The 22,195-nt window shown below is 40.8% G+C and overlaps 1 protein-coding gene across 11 annotated transcripts in view; it reads left to right on the top strand.

The window, feature by feature from the left end:
* Nucleotides 1-22,195, top strand: part of osbpl3b (oxysterol binding protein-like 3b) — a 240,609-nt gene that overhangs the window by 214,059 nt on the left and 4,355 nt on the right. For all 11 annotated transcript variants that reach the window (XM_078538974.1, XM_078538973.1, XM_078538963.1 and 8 more), the window contains 2 exons: nucleotides 11,188-11,314; nucleotides 19,864-19,986. In XM_078538974.1, the coding sequence (XP_078395100.1) occupies nucleotides 11,188-11,314; nucleotides 19,864-19,986 (250 nt within the window). The remainder of the gene's footprint in view (nucleotides 1-11,187; nucleotides 11,315-19,863; nucleotides 19,987-22,195) is intronic.

Genomic DNA, 22,195 nt, shown 5'->3' with positions numbered 1-22,195 from the left:
TGTCCTGTTGGCCTCGATGACCTTGGCGGCCGTCTTCTGGCCTGTAGAGCCTTTGATGGCCCCGCCTGGGAGGGAGCGGCCAGTTCCACAGCTGGCATCTCCCCGGTCGCTGCAGCCTCATCGGATCCCATGGTCACTGGCAGAGGTGTGGAGGAGCTGCTGCCCTCATCTGGAGTGCCCTGAAAGGAGCCCGCAGAGACGACAGGCAGCTGCTGCACCGACGTGAGGTCGCTTCAGACCTCCCTGCTCACCGTAAATGGTTAGGCACCGAGCTGGGATATTTGGTGCCAAACCATCTCCCACACTGGCACTGACCAGCTGAGGTCAATGCCGCTGTGAGGGTTTGCAGGTCCAAGCGCAACCCCAGGAAGCTCTGATTGTTCTCCTGGAAGAGCCTCTCCATGAGAGTCGCCACTCTCTCCTTGGAGGAAGCATGGCGCTTGGGCATGAGGCTCATTGCATCAGTGAAGCTCCGCATGGACTCCTCCAGCACAGAGACCATGCCACGCATAGCCTTATGTATCTCCGCCAGATCCTCTTGCCGACCCTGCTGCACTTCCAGCGTCTGCTGCCTCACGGACGACTCCAGAGGCACATCATCAGCCACCGACTGAGCATGTGCCTGGCCCCCAGCAGTCCTCCGACTGCTAGCACCATGGGCACTCTGTCTCCACCCACGCCTCACTGCTGTGCCCCGGGCCACTAGCTGATGATCTAATTCCCACTGAGGCGCTATTATCTGCGCTGGTGCTTGCCTGGCAGAGATGCTGTGACGCTGGTGAGTCGAAATGTTCAGGGCCCTCAGGTTTGAGAGGTGGCCCCTCTGCCTCCTCCTCCCTGCCCTGCTCTGGTGATGCTGAAAGGAAGAACAAGGACATTTGATTGGTTAAAGTGGAGACAATGTCAACATGCATGCCTGTCCCCCAGATCAGTACGTGCTCATCCTTCCATAATCAATGGTCAACCCATGTTGCAAGCTTCAATCACTGAGCAGTCAGCAGTGCCATAGCTGCTGGGATACACATGGTGACCTCAGTGCTCAGCAAACATACCTCCCTGTGGCACCCCAGCCTCACCGCCACCGGTGGACCTGGGCGAATGGCGCCTCTCCAGATCCATGGCCTCCTGCTCAAATCTAGTCACAATGGCCAACTGGGCCTGGCCTCTGCCAAATTAAGTTCCCCCGCCCACCAAGCTTCCCGCTGCTGGTGGGCCCAGAAGATGCCACCTAACACTTCAGGTCCAGGTGACCTTTCATTTGAACACACTTCTGATGCAAACTCTGATGAAAAGCCATCTCGAACTGAAACATTAACTCTGTTTCTCTTCACAGATGCTGCCTGACCTGCTGAGTATTTCCAGAATTGTGTTTTTATTTCAGATTTCCAGCATCCGCAGTATTTTGCTTTCATATCAGGTGACATGAATTGTCCAGACATAGGAAAGATGGAATTTAATGCAGTGAACTGTAAAGTGATAGATTTTGGTAGGAAGAAATAGGTTAGGTAAATGAATTGGCATGATTTTAATGGGACGTAGGAACAGAGAGACCCGCAGGTGTATGTACACAAATTTTTGAAGATGACAGCTGGACAAGTTGAGAATGATGTTCAAAATATAACACGCGGGGTCCTCTGACACTTCTGGCAAAGCTGCAATTTCTCAATAATGCACTAAGTTTCAGTTGAGGAGATGTCTTTAAGTCTATAATGGCACTTTAGTCGATTAACCTTCTGACTTGGAGCTGTATCTGCTCTCAACTGAGGTCTGATATTACAAAAAAACACCAGGCATTGATCTGAACCTCTGAAGAATTAATGATTAATATCTTCCTTGCCAGTGCTTTTGCTGCTTGTGCACTGTGCAGGTGGTGTAGGGATGTTGAAATGTTGCACTCCTGACAGAGCTTGGTAGGGTGCTAAATATTCTAAGTTAGCGCTTAATAATACTTGATAGCAGTTTTTTTATCACCATTATTGTACATATTTGTATTTAACATTAATAAGTACATGTTAAATTGATACATTTGTTCTTTTGGCTGTGGGGAATAAAGATGATTATTTATAATTGCAAGAATGGTGGCAGATGGGCAAGTTCTTTTGACAGCTACCTTGTACTTCAAGAGCTGCTTTCCTGAGCTGCTAGGGGAACTGTATGTACTGAAGTCTACATGCTTGTAACTGACAATCTGTACTTGCCCACAACTGATGTAATTGGTACAGTTCTTCATATTACAAACCCCTGCATCCTAATAGTAGATTTAAATTCTTCCAAAAATCTGAGTAATTTTTTTTAACCAATTGATATAATCTGAAGCGAGTTTCTGCATTTCACAAGTTTCAAGCAGAACCATGTCGCATTTTACACTGTAATGCTTTGAGTGTGTTAAATAAGCATATTTCTGATTTCAAACATGTATCTTTGTTGTGCCTGAAGGGTGATCGATATTGAAGTGGACTTTCAGTTGTTTCCTATACAAACCTGCAATATCAGTTCCTTGTGTGTATTATAGGAAACCCTGTTTTTCAGGAAATATTAATTCTGCTTAATCGACTTGATACTGAACCCATTTAGAAGTGTAAAAACACAAAATCATATCAGTAGGTTCTTGCATAACGACACCAAGGCCGCAAGCATAATTTTCACACACTGCCTAGCAGGGCCTGGGAAGCGGGGGGTGCACCCAGTACAAAACACTGGGGGTTGCTGGGGTGCAGGGGGTGGTGGTGGTTAGGGTTCGGCGTTGAGTTTGTCTGGCCTGAGCAGCCAGAGGCAGAGCTGCAGACCAGGTCAGTTTCTCAGAGTTCTTGCACTGCTGTTTCCGACCTTCGGGCAGATTCGTAGTTCTGATTTTTTTTTTAAGCCAGTTAGCCACGAAGCTGCCTGAAGGTTGGAAGCAGCAGGCATGGGAACAACAGAGCTGCCCCTCCAATAACCGATCCAGCTTCACCCACTTGTGTACTGGCCTGCAAAATTCTTCTAATCGCCTTCAGTGAATATAGATTTCTTTTTTAAATCAATTACTCTGGGATTTATCCATTCAACTCATGGGAAAAAAAAGTTAAAAAGGTGATCAGAGAAGAGGATGTGCTTTTAGGGATAGTAATGCCAGGGGAAGGGGGATGGTGGTGGGTATAGAGAGAGAGAAGGAAAGAAAGAGCAAGAGGGAGGGTTGGAAATAATCCTCATTCATAATCACATCGACCATAGCGAGCTAGAGGTGGATGAAGGTTAATATGGAAACATCTGCAGGAACAAGAGGCAAAGCAGCAAAGATTTCTTGGGCTCTCATATCGTGCAGGTATCCTTTGGGGGGGGTGGGGGGGGAGGTGGGTAGAGGGTGGTTAAAAGTGCTGAAATGGAAACAGGGAATCAGATAAATAATTGTGTTTTTGAACTTAAAAACACATTAAAATAAAACTAGTATTCTTGAGGGACCAGCATCAGGGGAGATCTGCAGCGCAGCGTTCCTGTTGGTGTATGTAATTGTTTGTACATGTATTATAATCATTTAGCGTCTTCAGCAGCAACAAATTCACAGGCTGAAAAGGTTGAGATTTTACTCTTTTTAGCTAAGATTTATAGAATAAAACAGATAATAATGTGTCCATCTGCACACATTAGATATATTAAATTTAACAGCCTTGTGTCATTCCTAATGGCTATTTTTTAAATTGCAGGATTTTAATCTGGCCATTTTTGCAACGCCTAGCATTTACCAAAGCTTCTACTCTACAACATTGGAATATGAATTTCTTCGCGAAAGTTAAAATAATGCACTCTGCAACAGTAAAAAGTGTTGCTGTATTAATAATGATATTCATTAGAAAGCACAATGCTTTTAATTGTTGTATTTTTAATCCCTTTGGTTTTTCTGACAAGCCATTTCTAACAGTATTGAACAAGGGATATGCTTTTTTCGTAGAACTTTGCATCTGTAGAAAACCCACACTTACTGACACAAAATCAACATGCTGGAAAAACTCAGCATGTCTGGCACATCTGTGGAGAGAGAAACAGAGTTAACGTTTTGAGTCCAGTATGACTCTTTCAGAACTGCAGATTCTGAAGAAGAGTCATATTGAACTGGTAACATTAACTCTGCTTCTCTCTCCACAGATGCCAAATCTGCTGAGTTTTTCCAGCACATTCTTATCTCACCCCTGCTGCTTCCTGGCCTTCCATCCCCTGTTTCAAGGCTGAAGATGCTTGCTTTAAAGGAGGGGTATTTCAATCAGCAGTTTAAAAAGCTGAGTGTGAGAACAAATTATAATGTATGAACACATCTGCAGGTGTGATTGTACTGTTATGGGCTTTCTTTCAAAGCTCTCATGTTATCTTTCTTTAAAACTGCTAAGACGTGTTGATTGCAATCTACTGGGGAACCCGATAAGACAAGACTGTGCATTCCATGCTCAAGTTAGTCATTGCTCCAGCTCCCCCAATCACTTCCCTCTCTCCCAGTCTTGTCGCTCCTCCAGAGACAGAATCAATGATTGGAGGAGCAGCAAGGGCGGAAGAGAGGGAACCTGTGATTGGAAGAGCTGGAGCAGGTATTCTGACCGTTCCCACTGGCCACTATGCAGGAGTCTTTCGGCTGCAGTGAATGATTTGTGACAGCATCTTCTGGAGGCCAAAGAGAAGAAGCAGAAAATGAAGGAACAGGAAGGAATCTCCACCAGTAACAAGACCGGAGCAGGCCCGGGGCAGCTATCCCTCAGCCTTGTGCCAGGCCGGACCCAGCTGTTGTCTTCATCTGCAGCATGAGCCGCTCCCAGGGAACTGGAACTTCGCTTCCAGTGATACTGAGTTACCTTGAGTGAGGTGAGTGAGTGCTATATCAGTGTGTCCAGGGAAGGAGGAGGGAGCTTAGGCAGCAGCAAGTGAATAGGACCATCCCTTCTCATCCTCCTCCCCTCCCTCCCTTCCTCCCTCTCTTCTACAACTGTCCAACAATGAAACGAAGTGAGCTGCAGCATGGCGATGGTTTTTTTTTCTATACAGAATAGGTAGTTGAAATATATAAAACAAAACCTTATTCTTCCAACCTGAGTTGCAAGCAGTGGTGTAGTGCTGCTGGAGCAAACCAGAGCGTCGTTCTGGCACCTCCTATTTAAAGGATTTAATGGCTCATCTTGTAATCCACCACCCTGCATGATTCCACGAGTTCCTGGAGTTTGAGTTCAGACTGGATTGTAAGAGTTGACCAGAATGTCCGGAACTCGCGGTACGGCTATGAATTCGGAGCCTGGGGAGGTCAAGAGGTGGTGGGGGGAAGGCAGGGCCCAGGGTCGGGGCCTCATGCTGCTGCTGCTGAATGTCTCTGTGCAACAGTAGCAATCCTCCTGTACAGTTCCCCGACTGTTTAAAAAAACAACTCTCTGCACACAGCTTTCTCATAAACAGGCATTTTCAGGGTCTTTGAAGTTCAAGGTTCCCGGGATCTAAAGCAGCATCAATACCCCCAAACACCCTGTTGCGCTTGCCTGCTGAACATTAATTCCTTTGTTTTTTTTTGTATTCATTCATTTGATGTGGGCGTCACTGGCTAGGCCAGCATTTATTGCCTGTCTCTAATTGCCCTTGAGAAGATGGTGGTGAGCTGCCTTCTTGAACCGCTGCAGTCCATGTGGTGTAGGTACACCCACAGTGCTGTTAGGGAGGGAGTTCCAGGATTTTGACCCAACGACAATGAAGGAATGGCCAATATATTTCCAAGTAAGGATGGTGAGTGGCTTGGAGGGGAACCTCCAGGTGCTGGTGTCCCGTGTGTCTGCTGCCCTTGTCCTTCTAGATGGTAGTGGTTGTGCGTTTGGTAGGTGCTGTCTAAGGAGCCTTGGTGAGTTTCTGCAGTGCTTCTTGTAGATGGGTACGCACTGCTGCCACTGTGTGTCAGTGATGGAGGCGACTCTGTTTGTGGATGGGATGCCAATCAAGTGGGCTGCTTTGTCCTGGATGGTGTCAAGCTTCTTGAGGGTGAGGGTTGTTGGAGCTGCACTCATCCAGGCAAGTGGAGAATATTCCATCACACTCCTGACTTGTGCCTTGTAGATGGTGGACAGGTTTTGGGAAGTCAGGAGGTGAGTTACTTTTTGCAGGATTCCTCACCACAGTATTTATATAGCTAGTCCAGTTCAGTTTCTAGCTATGATGGCCTGAGGATGTGAATGTTTGTATTCCCTGCTGGCAGCTTTACATAGAATTCACAGCACAGAAACAGGCCATTTGGCCCACCTCATCTATGTTGGTGTTTATGTTCCACACAAGCCTCCTCCCACCCTTCTTAATCACATAATCAGGATAACCTTCCGTGTCTTTCTTCCTCGTGTGTTTATCAAGTCCCATGAATGTATCTACACTAGAATCATAGAATGGTTCAGCACAGAAGGAGGCCATTCAGCACATTTTCTCAGTGTCAGTTCTCTGCAATGGCAACTTGGTTAACCCCACTCCTTGACCTTTTCCCTGTAGCCCTGTAAAATTCTTTCAGATAATGATCCAGTTCCCTTTTGAAAACCGCAATTGAATCTGTCTCTGCCACACACTCAGGCATTGCATTTCAGGCCCAAACCACTTGTTACATAAAGAGGTTTTTCCTCATGTCACCTCTGGTTCTTTTGTTAATCACCATGGGTTCTCGGCCTTCTGCCAACGGGAACAGCTCCTTCCCATCTACGCTATCCAGACCCCTCATGATTTTGAACACTTCTAACAAATCTCCTCTCAACCTTCTCTTCTCCAAGGAAAACAGCCCCAGCTTTGCCAATTTATCCATGTAACTGAAGTCTCATCCTTGGAACCATTCTTGTAAATCTTTTCTGCACCCTTTCTAAAACCTTCACATTCTTCCCGTTGAGGTCGAACGAGTGTTTTATGAAGGTTCATATCGTACGCTGTGCCCCTATTTATAAAACCCAGGATTCAGTATAATTTATTAACTGCTTTCTCAACCTGCTCTGCCACCTTCAATGATTTATGCCCATATACACCCAGGACCCTCTGTTCCTGCATTTCCTTTAGAATTGTACCCTTTATTTTATGTCAACTCACATTTTGGTTAGAAGAACAAGGAATCACTTCACACTTCTCTACATTAAATTTTATCTGCCACATGTCTGCCCATTCCATCAGCATGTCTATATTCTCTTGAAGTCTATCAGTATCCTCCTCACAGTTCACCAACAGCAACTTTAAATTAAGAGCCGACTCTATGTAGCCAGTACAAATTTCATTTTTCAAACTTAGTTCCAAAATCTGTAATAGCCATTTCAAGTGTAACATGGTTTCTCAGTTTGAAGATACTAGACAGCAGGACCAGGGAGAGAAATCATGGGCCCTGGTGTTTCCCCTGTCTCTGGGTCCCTTATCCCCTCTCTACCCTTTAAATCTCACCCTCAATTATGTGTGTTATTTTTTTCCTCTTTTTCAAGATTCAGCAATCAATTTAACAAACAAACAATCACAGAAAGGTCCTAGTAAAATGATAACTCCCATTGTTGGCATCTGGTTACAAATATCGTCCAATATATATGCAGCATGGGTCATTAATATTAAGAGCAGTAATCATATAGTGCAGTGTCAGTTTGTGCGTGTCCTATAGGTGATCCCATTGCGACTATTAAACAAATGAGAGAGTACAAAATTTAATTTAACTGCATTGTGCAATATTGATAATTTAACCAGAAACTATCCCATTAGTTATTTATAACATTGTGCAGACGGTAACACTTATTTTGCAGACTGCCTCATTAACATGTTCTGTACATTGCACCATGTCTACATGATGACAGTAAATTCAAATTTGGGGGAAAGATTCAATACTTGCGACCAGGGGTATAGTGACAAATTTTGAAATATTGAAATTGTGCATCATCTTCAAATGTTGAAATTGTGCCCTGTACATCCAGGTCTAGGTTTATCATATAAATCAAGATAAGCAATGTTCCTTCTGTATATATCCCCCAGTAAAGTTTCCTGTAATTCATGTTTTTAATAGGCGCAAATTAAATAATTAAACTGTTGTGTAATGAAATTCTAGCTATGCTAAAGATTAATGATTCAAACTACCACATGGTTCGAAATAAAATGCCTACCAGTACTAACATTTTTCACTTAAAAGGCATAGTTTTACTGATGATTGGGGACTCGAATGATTAATGCATAGGAAAAAAACATAATAGATTTAGAAATGACATGGCCAACACATTTTCTTAGAGACAAGAACAGAAAATGCTAGAAAAACTCAACAGGTCTAACAGCATCCGTGAAGAGAAAAAAAACAGTTAATGTTTCTTCTTCAGAGTTTCGGAGCCTCCAAAATTTGTCACTACACCCCTGGTCGCAAGAATTGAATCTTTCCCCCAAATTTGAATTTACTGTCATCATGTACAGAACGTATTAATGAGGCAGTTTTCGAAATAAGTGTTATCATCTACACAGTGTTATAAATAACTAATGGGATAATTTCTTGCCAAATTATCAATATTGCACAATGCAGTTAAATTAAATTTTGTACTCTCTCGTTTGTTTAATGTCCGAAGTGGGATCACCTATAGAGGACACACACAAACTGACACTGCACTATATAATTACTGCTCTTAATATTAATGACCCATGCTGCATATATATTGGACGATATTTGTAACCAGATGCCAACAATGGGAGTTATCATTTTACTAGGACCTTTCTGCAATTGTTTGTTTGTTAAATTGATTGCTGAATCTTGAAAGAGACAAAAATAGCACACATAATTGCGGGTGAGATTTAAAGGGAAGAGAGGGGATAAGGGACCCAGAAACGGGAGAAACACCAGGGCCCATGATTTCTCTCCCTGGTCCTGCTGTCTAGTATCTTTAAACTGAGAAACCATGTTACACTTGAAATGGCTTTTACAGATTTTGGAACTAAGTTTGAAAAACGAAATTTGTACTTGCTACATAGAGTCGGCTCTTAATTTAATGTTGCTTATTTTAAATCATTTGATTCAATACTTTTTAAACACTTGAGTTCACACTTTTCTGTGTCACAGTGCTTAATTTGAATTTCAAACTTTTAGTTAAAAACATTTATGGTAAATTATCCTGGTTAGATGATCTAATTTGCCACATTACTATGAGCCCATGAGGTGAATGCAATGAGATGAGAACTTTTAACCATCAGTCAAAATTTGTTTATCGGATGCAACAAAACGGTAATTTAATGGTACTGAAATCACATTGACTCACCTAGACTACAAGGCAATATTGATCTACTCTAGACCAATGTTTTATTTCTTTACTACAGCTATTATCACTCCTTTTGCCTTTTGTTTCATAACATCTTTGGTTATTTAACATCTTTAACCAACCCTACCCTTCCCTTTTGATCCACCTGACTCTCATTCCCTCCCTCTTTTACAACAGCATAAACCCCATCAGATTTCTACCTCTGTTCAGTTCTAAAGAAGTCATATTCGACTTAAAATATTAACTCTGTTTCCCTCTCCGCACATGCTGCCAGGCCTGAGTTTTTCTAGCAATTTGTTTTTATTTGATTCCCAGCACCCGCAGTATTTTGCTTTTATTTTATGTTAAATTGATATTATTTGTTACTCATTAAGTTTATGCACTGTAGCTTATATTTTTACAACCAGACCCTGTGTTGAACTGCTACAACAGTATGCTTGTGCCAGAGGTGATTGTTGAAAGTCAAGCATTTGAAACCTCCTGTCTTTAAAATATTGAAGGCGAAACCCCAGCAAGGTGTTTAGACGTATTTCCAGTCTCAATGGAGAAAATCAGGGCATTTGATTTTTCATAAAAGATTGTGTTTTGTGTTCCTGTGCTAAATTTGGCAAATTGGTATCTCTATTGCACTTGTAGCACATGTGTTCAGGGCCCTGGGGGTTTGATTTCACAGTTGCTGAATCTGAAGCAAAGTGCCACATCTTTTTTTTAACAGCAATATTGTTCTGAAGATCATGGCCTGTAAGAAAATTGATACACACATTGTGTCATTATGGGATCACTTGCTGAGTTGTGGAAAGATGGTGCAATGTTTTGAATCCTTACTCTCAGTTTTTATTTTTGTCCTTAACTATTCTTCCTTATTGCAACATTAAGATTCTTTAGGACCAAATTTCATTTTGACTTAGTAGCTGAATGTATGAACTGTGGTTTTACCAGAATTTTTGAAACTAGTTTATGATGGCGGATGACTGTTGCAGATACAGAATTGTAGGGGCTGTGAAATAACAAAGTTGTTGGGCCTAGAGCACGAGATACATATGTGTTGCAGTAGATATTCGTTGCCTGATGTGACAATTTATATATTTTTTAAAGGTTTACTCATAAGTAAAGGGCTGAAGTAGCTTATTGACTGATAAGTGAGCAGAACACTTGAGTCATTCAGCTATGGTAATAAGTAAGGTTCTTTTGAAGTACTGAGGTGCAGACATGAGGAAGTGTGCAGACTTATTTCTGCCTCCTGCACTATGCTTGCATGCATGAGAAACAGCAATCTTACTGACACTTGAAAGTAACCTCTATGGTTTCCTCTTTAATGAGGAAACTAAGCATTGGGAGCCATCTTCCTGCATTTCTACTGAAGAGTCCATTGGCAGAGTTGCCATCTGAGAGTTTGCTCTTTCCAGGCAGGAAGATTATGCAATCTAAAAGCACTTGTATTCAAGCAGGTATCAACACTCAAAACTCGGTTAAATCGCGCTTTAGCCTTTGCAACAGTGCGGAATTTGCTGAATCAATGCCTACAATCGTGTAGTTAGAATCAAACATTGGTTGAGTCAGAATGATTCCAGTCTTATTTAGAAGATTTGATGGCTAGTGTACAAGATTTCTTGAAATTAAAAGTGCCTTGTTAATTAGATCTGCATTGAGTAAACAATTTGCCTAGGGTAATGGGTTTGGAGGGGAAGAAAAATCAGTGTTGCTTTTGGAAATAATGCCCTGAAATAAGGATTGGTTTTATTTGTACAATGCCTAAAGTTAGAAAAGTCTGGGGCCTACAATTTAAAATGTAATTGCACAGTCTTCTCTTCTGCCTTCTAGTGGATTTTCTGAGCATTGTTCTTTTAAGTTTCTGTAAACCATTGAATTGATAATCATTTAGGCAGCTGCTGGAGTGAGTCTGATTTTTTTCTTTGAGGTTTGTGTGTTGTATTGCCACTAAGGTACTTATTTCTCTTTGTAGATGCCATGCCGAAAGACTTTGAGCAGTACTATGGTCTCACGAAATTTGCACTAGGATTAAATGAAATGGAAGCTGATGAAAAGTTATACCTGCCACGCACTGATACAAGATTTAGACCTGACCAAAGGTACTTGTTTAATGAATGCAACACCTTGATCAGCTTTGTTCACTTCCCCAACTCCAACTTCACAATTATGAGCACATTTCCAAGATAATTATGGATGAGGAAGGCCATTCAGCCAATCTTTGTTCACAAGTCCAGAGAGTTTCCAAAGCCCATTCCTTTTGTAGCATCTTATTGTTTCTTAAATGATTCCAAGGTTTTTGCTTCCAGTACTATAATCCAGAAGTTAATTCCATATGTCTCAAAATCCCTGGGCAAGTGCTATTTTGTAAAAAGTTTCTATGATATTGTGTTCAATTCTGGGCACCACACTTTAGGAAAGATGTGAAGCCCTTAGAGCAGGTGCAGGAAAATGTAAGAGAAAGTTCTAGGGATTAGGGATTTCAGTTAGATAGACAGATTGGAAAGGTTGGGGTCGTTCTCCTCTGAACTGAGAAATTTGAGAGGCAATTTGATGAATGGAGGTGTTCATTTGGGAGAAACTGTTCCCATTGGCAGAATGGTCCGAAACGGATCGTCAGCCTGTGGCTCTAGAGTCACGTGCTGCTCCATAACTTCTCGTTTGCGGCTCCCAACCTTTGTTGGCTATGTCTCAGACAGTTCTGAAAATTTTTAACTGAAGTGAACTATTAATACTGCAATATTCTTCTTCTTTATAAAGTACTTTAATTATCGTGAGGAAATGTTTTAGCTTGGTTTGCAGCATATCTGGAAGTTTTTATGCGTGCAAAGGAATGTGAACTTGGTGAACTAACAGATCCTGATTGGTTAGAAATCTTTTATTTCATGGTTGATATCACTGACCGTTTAGCTACAAGGGCCGGGAACCATGCCCCACTCAAGTTTAGAAGAAGCGAAAATTTAAGTTTTTTGCAAAAAATACAGGGAGGTTGTTTTGGCACATTTTCCATTACCTAAAATAATTTTCAAAAAGGCAAATGTATCAATTAATAAACATTTTTAAATAAAATATAATACACAAAATGAAAGTCTTTCCCAGTTAATTTTTTAGAAAGATAAAAGAAAAAAAATGTTAAGTTCTCTTAAGTCAGATAAAATGCCATTAAACTTATCAGCCTTTACATCTTATATTCTTATAGATGGCATAAAAAGCTGGGAAATGTCTGTTAACAGAATTGGTTAACAGTTTAATGTTCATTAGATTGATGAAGCATTTTATCTCGACGTTTGCTTATTTATTTGTTCCATCTTTTAAAATTTTATCTTTTTCTTGTGGCTCTGAGCAGTTTGTATTTTAGGTAGATTTCTTTTTTATAAAAGGTTGTTAACTGCTAGCCTAGAACCCGAGGGCACAGATTTAAGATGATTGACAAAAGAACAATGGTGACATGAGGAAAAACTATTTTCGTGTTGAGTGGTTATGATCTGGAATGCATTGCCTGAAAAAGGTAGTGGAGACATTTGGATCATTGCTTCCAAAAGGGAATTAGAACTTGAGAAAATATTTGCAGGCCTAAGATAGGGAGACGGGGGAATGTGACTAGCTGGATTGCTCTTGCAGAGAGCACAGGCATGACAGGCTGAATGGCCTCCTGTGCTGTCACCATTCTATGATTTTATGATGTATACTATAATAGAACATTTTGAACTTTTACTAATCTTATTTTCCTTCCCTTTGGTGAAAATCTGAAACCTAGAACTCATTTCAAACAACAGTGGTTTCTCTGACAATTTGCCGTTTTATGAGCTGCTTATGAGAAGCAAAAGTAAAGTACCCTTTTTCACCGAGGGAAGTACTCATAAACAAGTTATGATGGAGCTTGTAGCAGCTCGTTACAATTTAGTTTTGGTCAGTTTGTGAACCACTTAACTGGCTGTCATCTAACATTTCTACCACAAGAGGCTGGAAGGAACTATCACACACTAAAACGTCTGGGGTAGTGATGAATTAGTCACAGACTTGACTTTACCTGAACGGTTTTGGTAATTGGCAGAATTAACCTTCCATAAACTTATTTTGAGATCTAAAGGCTTCAAAATAATTTTATAACACTTTTGTCTAATGCCAAGTATCAATTTTGGGAACTTTTAAATTAAAGCCTTAAAGGAAGCTTTATTCTTCATATTTATCCAGCTATGTAGTTTCTTAAAAAAAAAGGGTTTTGTGTTAAATTTTATTAGAAGCAATTAGCCTCCCAATTTACGGTCACCACCTTTTATTACATTTCTGAATCCAAAGTGCTGACGTGACCTTTGTCCTCTGCCTTAAGGAATCATAGCGCATCACTAATGCTTTTTTAATAAATCAGGTGGATTGAGCACAGAAATGCAGGCCCCAAATTTTAATTGAGTTCCAGGAGGCTTGCTGGAATGGGTTCAGTGGAATGTGCAAGAAAAACCGTGGAAATCCAGATATCCAGGCCAGGCCAGGCCAGCCATTGCTAAGGCTGAGCATTCTCAGTCATCTTCCCTACATCCCCCCCACCCCACATTCAAGGCTGGTGACACCAAAGCGACTACTTATACTGGGTGCTCTCACTTCCCTGGTTCCAAAGAGACCTGGTGCAACACTGGAAACCACTTTGCCAAGAGATAAGAGGCAAACCAACTGTCAGTGGACCACATGTGCTTGAAGGGAAAAAGCCAGTGGGAAACCTGAATCCCCTTTCCACCACGGCCCTCCCACCCCATATATACACACACACACACACATACACACACAGCATGTGTTTTAAGGAAGTTAATTGGTCTGCTCAGAGAGATATTGTCCTTTGTGTGAAAAAGTACTTGCTGATTTTGCTCCTGAATGGTCTAGTTCAAATTTTAAGATTGTACCTCATTGTTCTTGATTTCCTGCCAAAGGAAATTATTTCTCCATATCTACATTATCAAATTCTTTTTAACATTTCAAACACCTCTATCAGATTACCCCTCATTCTTATATGCAAAGGAATCAAAACATGTTTATGCAACATGCCCTCATAATTTAACTCCGTAGGGCCCAGTATCATTCTAGTGAATCTGCACTGCACCCTCTCCGTGGCTAATATATTCGTCCTAGGTGCAGTGCCCTAAACTGAATGTAGTACTCTAGATGCAGTGTGATCAATGCTCCATACAACTGAGGCATAACTCCCTCTCCTTTCCAGACTAGACTCCTTGAGGTAAAGGCCAATGTTTTGTTACCCTTTTTGATTGCTTTTAGTACCCGTCTGTTGGGTTTTAATGATTTGTATATTTGGACTCTGAAATCCCTTTGCTCCGCTACAGTTCCTAGATCCTTTTCAATAATAAGAAACACTAAATTATCCTTCTTGTGTCCATTATTAATGGCCTTGTGTTTGTGCACATTGAACTTCATTAGCCATTATGCTGCCCACTCACCTAATCTGTCTGTTGCTGCTCCCAATTGTAATACCTCCTATTGTCACTACAGCACACAACCCCATCGCCACCCCTGCTTCCCCCCCACCACTACCCCCTTCAAAATTAGGGTTATCTGCAAGCTTGGATATACAACTCACTATACTTTCATCAGTCATTAATGAATATAGTGAAAAATTGAGGCTCCATAACATGTCCATGGGATCACTTGTCCCATCCCATCAATTAAAATACCCTTTATCCCCATTCTCTGGATCCTACCTCTCAATTAATTTCCAACCCAGGTCAAAAGGCAACCTCCAATTCAGTGCATTTTTACTAATAATCTTGGTGTTAGAACCTTTTGAATACTTTCTTGAAGTCCATATAGATAACACCCATAGACACTCCCTTTCCAGTTTATCATTAATCTCAAAAAAATTTAGATTAGTCACGCCTGATTCATTCTTGCTTCCTGATTCAGGCAAATTTGTTCAAGTGCTGAATCATTCCATGACTGATCCTAGTAACTTCCCCACAGCTGATGTTACAATATGATACAATAGCTTTGTTTTTTTAATCTTTTGCATGTTTGAACATCCCTTTATGTAGGTGTTGTCTAGACGTACAATTCTGCCACATAACATTGGTGGACGAAAATGAAGTTACTGCAGCAACTACATAAAACATTTATATCTAGAAAAAGTGTGCATTTTGTTTGTGCTCCTAGCATTGTTAATCCAAATTCACCCAAATACACATTTCTCTGTAATTATCCATTACTAATCCATTTTATTTGCATTTAGGTGTATGCCTTGCCTCATCCCACAATTTGCTGTGACTTGTACAATCTGTAATGTTACACACAATATCTACCATTTTTATTTGTGAAAGCTAAGTATCATGATTGTGCACAACCTTAAAATGAAATTCGAGATCTTTGTGAAAGACTCCCTCCCCTCTTGGGCAAATCATTGTGATGTGTTATGTTGATAGGTTCCCGCAGGGAAAACAACACCATAGCAGTAATCTATAACATCCTGGGAAAGGCTGAGTGCATTTGCAGATTTTATTTATTTTCAAAATCTGGTTTCTTTGATGCATCAAAGAACTTTGATAGTGTTAGTGTTCCAGCATCACGTTTCTTTTCCTGTGGATTTTCTGTACACTCTGATATCCAAGGCACCAAGAAACATGTTTATCAATAACAAAACTCTCCCTGTATTTTGTTTTCACTTGTATTTTATATTAAGCTTATACTATAGCCTTTACTGTATTTCTTCTGTTTGTTCGGTGGGTCTTGAAAAAACAGAATTCAGCCCTGGAGTGTGGGTGTTTCCGGCAAGGCTGTTTTTGCTGGAGCAACGTGGGATGGGCAACAAAGGTGGTGCTGTGCTACCTAAACCACTAGTAGTGTTTTGATGCACCGGAGAGACTTGCTAGACCGACCCTTCCCTACTCCCATTCCACCACCACCAGCACTGGAAACTAATGCTTTTTGATTACAGCTGCAGAATAGCTGAGGAAATCCTCCCAGAGACAGTGTGGGTTAGACCTTCCAGAGGAACCTCCGACCTCAGAGGAACCTTTGCCCAAGAAAAATGTCGAGAGAAACACCAGGAACTCTTCATTGCGTCCATTGACCTGACCAAAGCATTTGACTCAGTAAATCATGAGGCTATGTGGATTGTCTCCAAAGATATGGATGACCAAGAAACACCATCACAATTCTGCAATTGCTTCATCTTTAACCTCAGTTGCCTCCATGCCAAAACTAAACTGACCACCATAAATATACATGATCTAGAGTTTGCAGATGACTGCAGTGTCATTTCCCACTCTGCACCAAATTTGCAAACTATTCTCAATCCTTTCAATTTTGCATACAAAAAAACTCAGCCTGTCCTTAAATGTTTCCAAAACAAAACTCATATAGCAACCCACACCTGGTCAGCCAAATATTTCACTTCCCATATATACTGAAGGAGAGATTCTGGAATATGTTGAGCACCTTGGCAGCCACCTCTCAAAAGGTTACCATAGAAGAGGAGATTCAACACCTGATCAGCAAATGTTTGGCAACAATGACCTCCGCAAGTCAACAAATGTCCTAGTGTACAGAGCAGTTGTCATCACCACACTCCTGTATTGCAGTGAGACCTGGGCTGTGTATCAGTGACACATAAGAGTGGTAGAGAAATTCCATTAGCAGTGCCTTCGCTACACCTTACGGATTCAAGGGGAGGACTATCGAACAAATGCCAGTGTCCTCCTCGAAGTTCATTCCACAAGCATTTAGGCAAAACTGCAAAATCAACTTCAATGGACTGGAAACTGTCTGGATGGCCAAAAACAGTCTTCCCTGTCAGGTCTTGTTTTCTCACCACTCAAATGGCCAACATTCTAGGGGAGGACAAAGAAAACACTTCAAAGATACTCTGAAGCTCTCTTTTTGAAATGCAGCAGCATTGACATTAATGACTGGGAGGAGCTTGCTACCAATCGTTCAGAATGGTGACAACTTGTCCATCAGGCTGCATCATACTTTGACTCCAAATGCCCTAATGATGAGGCAGAGCGGCGGCAGAGAAGGAAAGAAAAGCAAACGAATCCTGCACTCTGGACCCCACTACCTTGTGGGATGTCCTGCCCCAGGTGTCCAAAAACATGCAGGTCGAGAATTGGCCTGTTCAATCACACGAAAACACATGGCAGAAACACGTAACCCTAAGTAAATATCATCTGAGGGACAGCCAACAACGAGGAGAATTGGATGAAGAAAATTAAATGAGGTGTCAGCAAAACTTGTAGCTATTTTGTTTGGCTATTTACCTGCATTTATGGACTCCTTTGAATGTTCTCAAATTGAACCTAAGATTGTGCAAGATAGATCGAGTGAGAGAGAAACCTTTCAGTATATTTAGTTGGAATTTCATCAGTGATTTTTTTTTTAAAAGTAGCTCTCTGCAACATCTGTGAGTAAAGCCCAGAAATACACAGATATCCCTTTAAGACGTGGAGAATATATTGGAAAGTAGAACCCAGATAACCAAGATGACCCTTTTAAAAATGTTTGCTGTTGCTTTTCTGTCGTTTAGCTCCACCTGCTGAAACCTCCAGGAAACAGTTTTAACAAAACAGCATGTTCAGGCTACGTGTAACAGGTAGAAGTTGTGCAAAACTGCTTTAAAAACTGAAAGGCATGATCAGAACTAATAGAAAACTTCTTCAGGGAGAATGTCCATTATTAGTGATTGATACAAAGTGGAGTTGAGCTGTAGGTATACATGATTTCCCCATTCCATTGTTGTGTATCTTATGTGGGACCATGAGAAAATTTAGTTTATTCACAACTTTTGAATTTGTATATCATTTGGATTCTGAGGCTCCATTTGCTGTCAGACCAATAGAATGGTGATTATAACAATGGTTCAAGAGGTTTTTGGTCTTTGGAATACTGACACAAGAATCCAGTGGGCGGGCTAGGATCTGGAGCAATTGGCAGAAAGGTGCCTGGAATCTGGGAGGGGAAGGGTGTGGAAATACTATAGAAAGGGGTGTGTAGATTTGGGCTTGAAACCTTCATTGTAACAATGCCCCAGCTTCAAATTACGAAGGCTGTTTTAGTTATCTGGAGCAGATAGTCCATTTACTTAAATAATTCAACACCCTTCCATGCTCAGTTCCATAAAACCTGCTTGCTGCTCTGTGCCTCAGGAATGTGGTGATATACCATTTGAACTTGCAGGAAAGGATACTTGTGTACATGCAAGGGGCAGCAGCAGGAGGTGGGATCAGGAGGTGGCAGGTGGACAAAGGAGGGTGGAGAGTCTCCACCATTTCCAGGAGTTTCTGATTTGCCTTGTAAATAGTGTAGTTGTTGTCCTGCCCTTACGTCAAATGCCTGGCCTGGGCAGGGGCAAGGGTGGGGCTTCCCTTAGCCAGAGGTTCGTGCTCCTGCTTTGCCATGGTCCTGGTAGCTGTGTTAAGGCGTACCCGCCCCCGTAATTGTACATGTGGGTCACATTAATGGAGTCCAGGCCCACATGTGGCCTGGGCCCCTGAAGAGACTCCAATTTTAAAATAAACAAATTCCTAGATCAGCCCTGTGCTCAGAAGCCAATCAGGCCAGTGTTAGAGGAAATATCTCCTTTATCACCCTCAAAGGGTGGGTGAATGACCAAATGCAGGCTGCGGAGTAGGTGGGTGTCCATAGCGACACACATTTCTGAACTCATGCAAATGAGTTGTCTTCCCCACCGGCATCACAATTTCTGGTCCTAGAGTGCACCATCAGGTACAATTCTGGTGGATACATTTGGGTTGTGTTTTGAGAAATTTTAAAGCCATTTGAAATGTAATTTTGGTCTAATGCAGTTCTTGCCAAGGTTATCGTGCAGGTAAGTTCACACACAGGTGAGATACGATCCATGTATCTTTATAACATTTGGATCACTGTACTTCCATGTGTGACTTGTAGTCTAATATATGACTGTGGTTTATCAATTATGTTGTTTGTTGCTGTTGGTATTTTTGGGTCCAAGTGTAAAGAAATATTGCTAGTTAATGAGAAAGTTTAAAAAAAATTAGTAGTAACCCTACATTTTTATATCCATTCTTATAGTTTTCCCCACAGCAGAATAACATTTTGTTCTCAGTAGAGCACTAGAAGCACATTTGTTGTCTTTGCCAGAATTGATATTTTGCTACATTTCCTCTTTTGAAGTGAGGGGACACATCTAAGGAATAATATGTCAAGCATATGCAAATACATTCCTCAAAAAACAGATTTCTGTTATAAAATTATAATGATCCAAAGGATTATGATAATTTTTGTGTTCAAACAATAGTTCAGTTTATTTGGAATTACTTCCAATCTTAAATAGGTTTCATAACAATTATTGTTCTTTGAGAGATCAATTGTCTCTCAAACAATATTTAATATGTCTAGGAAAGAAATGGTCACCAAATAAAGGTAGTGATGAGTGTTGAACACTTGGAGATATTTATAAAGTACATTTTGTCTCACTAATTGAATCTTAGAAATTGCAACATGTAAGGAGGGCTTTGTACCTGCTCCAGTGCAGCTCTTTATAACAATGCCTTGCTTACAAATCCACAAGATCATCAATTGTCTTACTTTTTATTCTACATTCTGCTGTACTTTCTTAAAACATTTCTTTAGTTACAACGTTTTTGTAAACTTTTTGTTTAAAATATTACTCTAGATACCTGGAAGAAGGTAACATAGAGGCTGCCGAATCGCAAAAAGAAAGAATTGAACAACTTCAAAGAGAAAGGAGGAGAATTCTTGAAGAAAATAACATGACGTATCAACCTCAATTTTTTAGGTATGTTAGCCATTTTGGGTAAGTGCATTGTAAATTAGTTTGGTGCCATTTGTCAATTAATCTTTAGCACTATCTACAGAACCCATTGTCACAAGGTTTACTTGAAATAAATTTTGAACTGTAATACCACTTTCTAATCTTTATAAAATTGCGTATACAGGAGATTGGAGCTTCTGCGAAATTAGAATATGGTAGTTTTCCTTTTTCTTGGAAACTACAAACTACACTGCACAATTCCAAGCCTTTTTCATTAAGCAAAAGGAGTTTGTTGAACATTTTAATTGTAGCCAAATGCTAAGATTATGAAAGCCATACTTATTTGGATAGAAATCTCAATAGATTAACATGTTCAAAAAATGTTTCCCTGTTCACTGTTTTAATAAAGGTATTTCATCCATTTTAAAGAAGCTGGTTAAAGTCCTAGTTAAAATATTACATAAAGGGATTTCATGTTAACCAATTTGCTTGTGTTCATAATGCCATGATGAGCTGTCCCTTTTTCAGTCTAAGACTATTTCAAAATTAAAAAGTTGATTCATAAAATGAGCCTTATTACCAAGTACTACTATCACAAACAAGTCATTGAACTGGTGTCAATATTTCCCTTATGGTCAAATTATTTGAATGTACAAAAGCTTGTCATTTCTTATATGTGGAAAAGAAATTGCTTTTGGCCTTTTAATTCTGCACAGCAAATGGTACAATCATTGTAAAGTGTGTGAATATAGAAAATTTTTATGCTGCCTGTTTGAAAGCAGTACTTTTGGTTATTGTGGAGAACTTTTGTGAAATTTTATATGGCTTTTTTAATCAGATTTGTTAAAATATTTTTCAAATGCTTAGCTTTTAAAAAATTTCTTTATTCTCATGATGTAGGTTGCTGGCCAGGTCACATTTATTGCTCTGAAAATGTGCTGGTGGTAGACTTCAGGGCCAGGGGACTTGTCAGCCTTTCATCCCATTAGTTTTCTTAGTACTTTTTCTTCTAGTGATTGCTCAAGCTCCTTCCCTCGTTTTGCCCCTTGAATTTTCCACTGTTCTTGGGGTCCTTTTTGTGTCTCCTACATTGCAGGTGAATACAAAATACTTTTTCTTGTGGGTGAATAGTGAATACTCCATCATGATCTTGATTTGAGCCTTGTGGATGATAGACATTGAGAGGTCAAGAGGTAAGCCACTTATCAAAGAGTACTCAGCCTCTGTCCTGCTTTTGTAACTACAGTGTTAATATGGCTGGTCCAATAAAACCTCTGGCCATTGGTGACCCCCAGGATGCTGGAGGAGGAAGGAGGTAATGGTGTTGTGGTTAGAAATCAGGGGGTGGTGGCAGGGCCTTTTCTTATTGGAGATGATAATTATTTGGCAGTTAATGTGGCATGAATATTACTAGCCCAAGTCTGGATGCTGTCCTAGCTCTGCTGTAGGTTGACATTGGCTGCTTCATTAACTGAGGAGTTGTAAATAGATCTAAGCACTGTAGAATCATTTGTGAACAGCCCTACTCTTGACCTTATGACAAAGAAGGGCATTGATGATGCAACTGATGGTGTTTTGAGTCAAGGAAATTCTGCTGAGAGACCCTGACAATGCCCTGCCATAGTGATGATAGGCCTCTGACAACCACAACCATCATCCTGTGTAGCAGGTATAATCCCACCTTGGTTGAGGGTGGGAAGGCTTATCAGCCTCTTCCTATTTGTTTACCATTTGACTGGATGCCATCAGACTGTAGAACTTCCGGCCGCTTAGCTCTTTCCTGAACCAGTTTGTTGGTGCAGGAGGCCATTATGTTACAGCTTTACTGGATTGATGCTATTTTCTAAGGTTTGCCTGATGGTGTTCCCCATTGTAGGTGATGGTAATAAAAAAGTGAGGAACAATTTGGGGCCTGAGGTTACAAATTGAGAGATGCAGTTTTATTGCTGCTGATTTTTCAAACCACCACATGATTCAGTTTGGTCTGCTAGATCTATCCACTTTGGTGTGGTAGTATTACAATGGATGTCCCCTCTCTCAGCTCTTTTTTTTTGGGGGGGGTGGGGTGGGGGGGCTAGCCCACAATTACCAGATTTATCAAAGTCAACTTTTGCAACTTTCCATGGGATTTGAAGTTGTAGTTGCAAGTTCAGCTCCATAACAACAGGCCACCATTCCCTAATAATGCACCTATTTCTGTGCTCTGTTCGATTGCACACATTCAAAGGAAATT

The sequence above is a fragment of the Cetorhinus maximus genome, chromosome 3, assembly GCF_964194155.1.
Source record: "Cetorhinus maximus chromosome 3, sCetMax3.hap1.1, whole genome shotgun sequence".
Lineage (NCBI taxonomy): Eukaryota > Metazoa > Chordata > Chondrichthyes > Lamniformes > Cetorhinidae > Cetorhinus > Cetorhinus maximus.
Note: the sequence above shows the minus strand (reverse complement) of the source record. Positions and strands in the feature narration are given on the sequence as shown.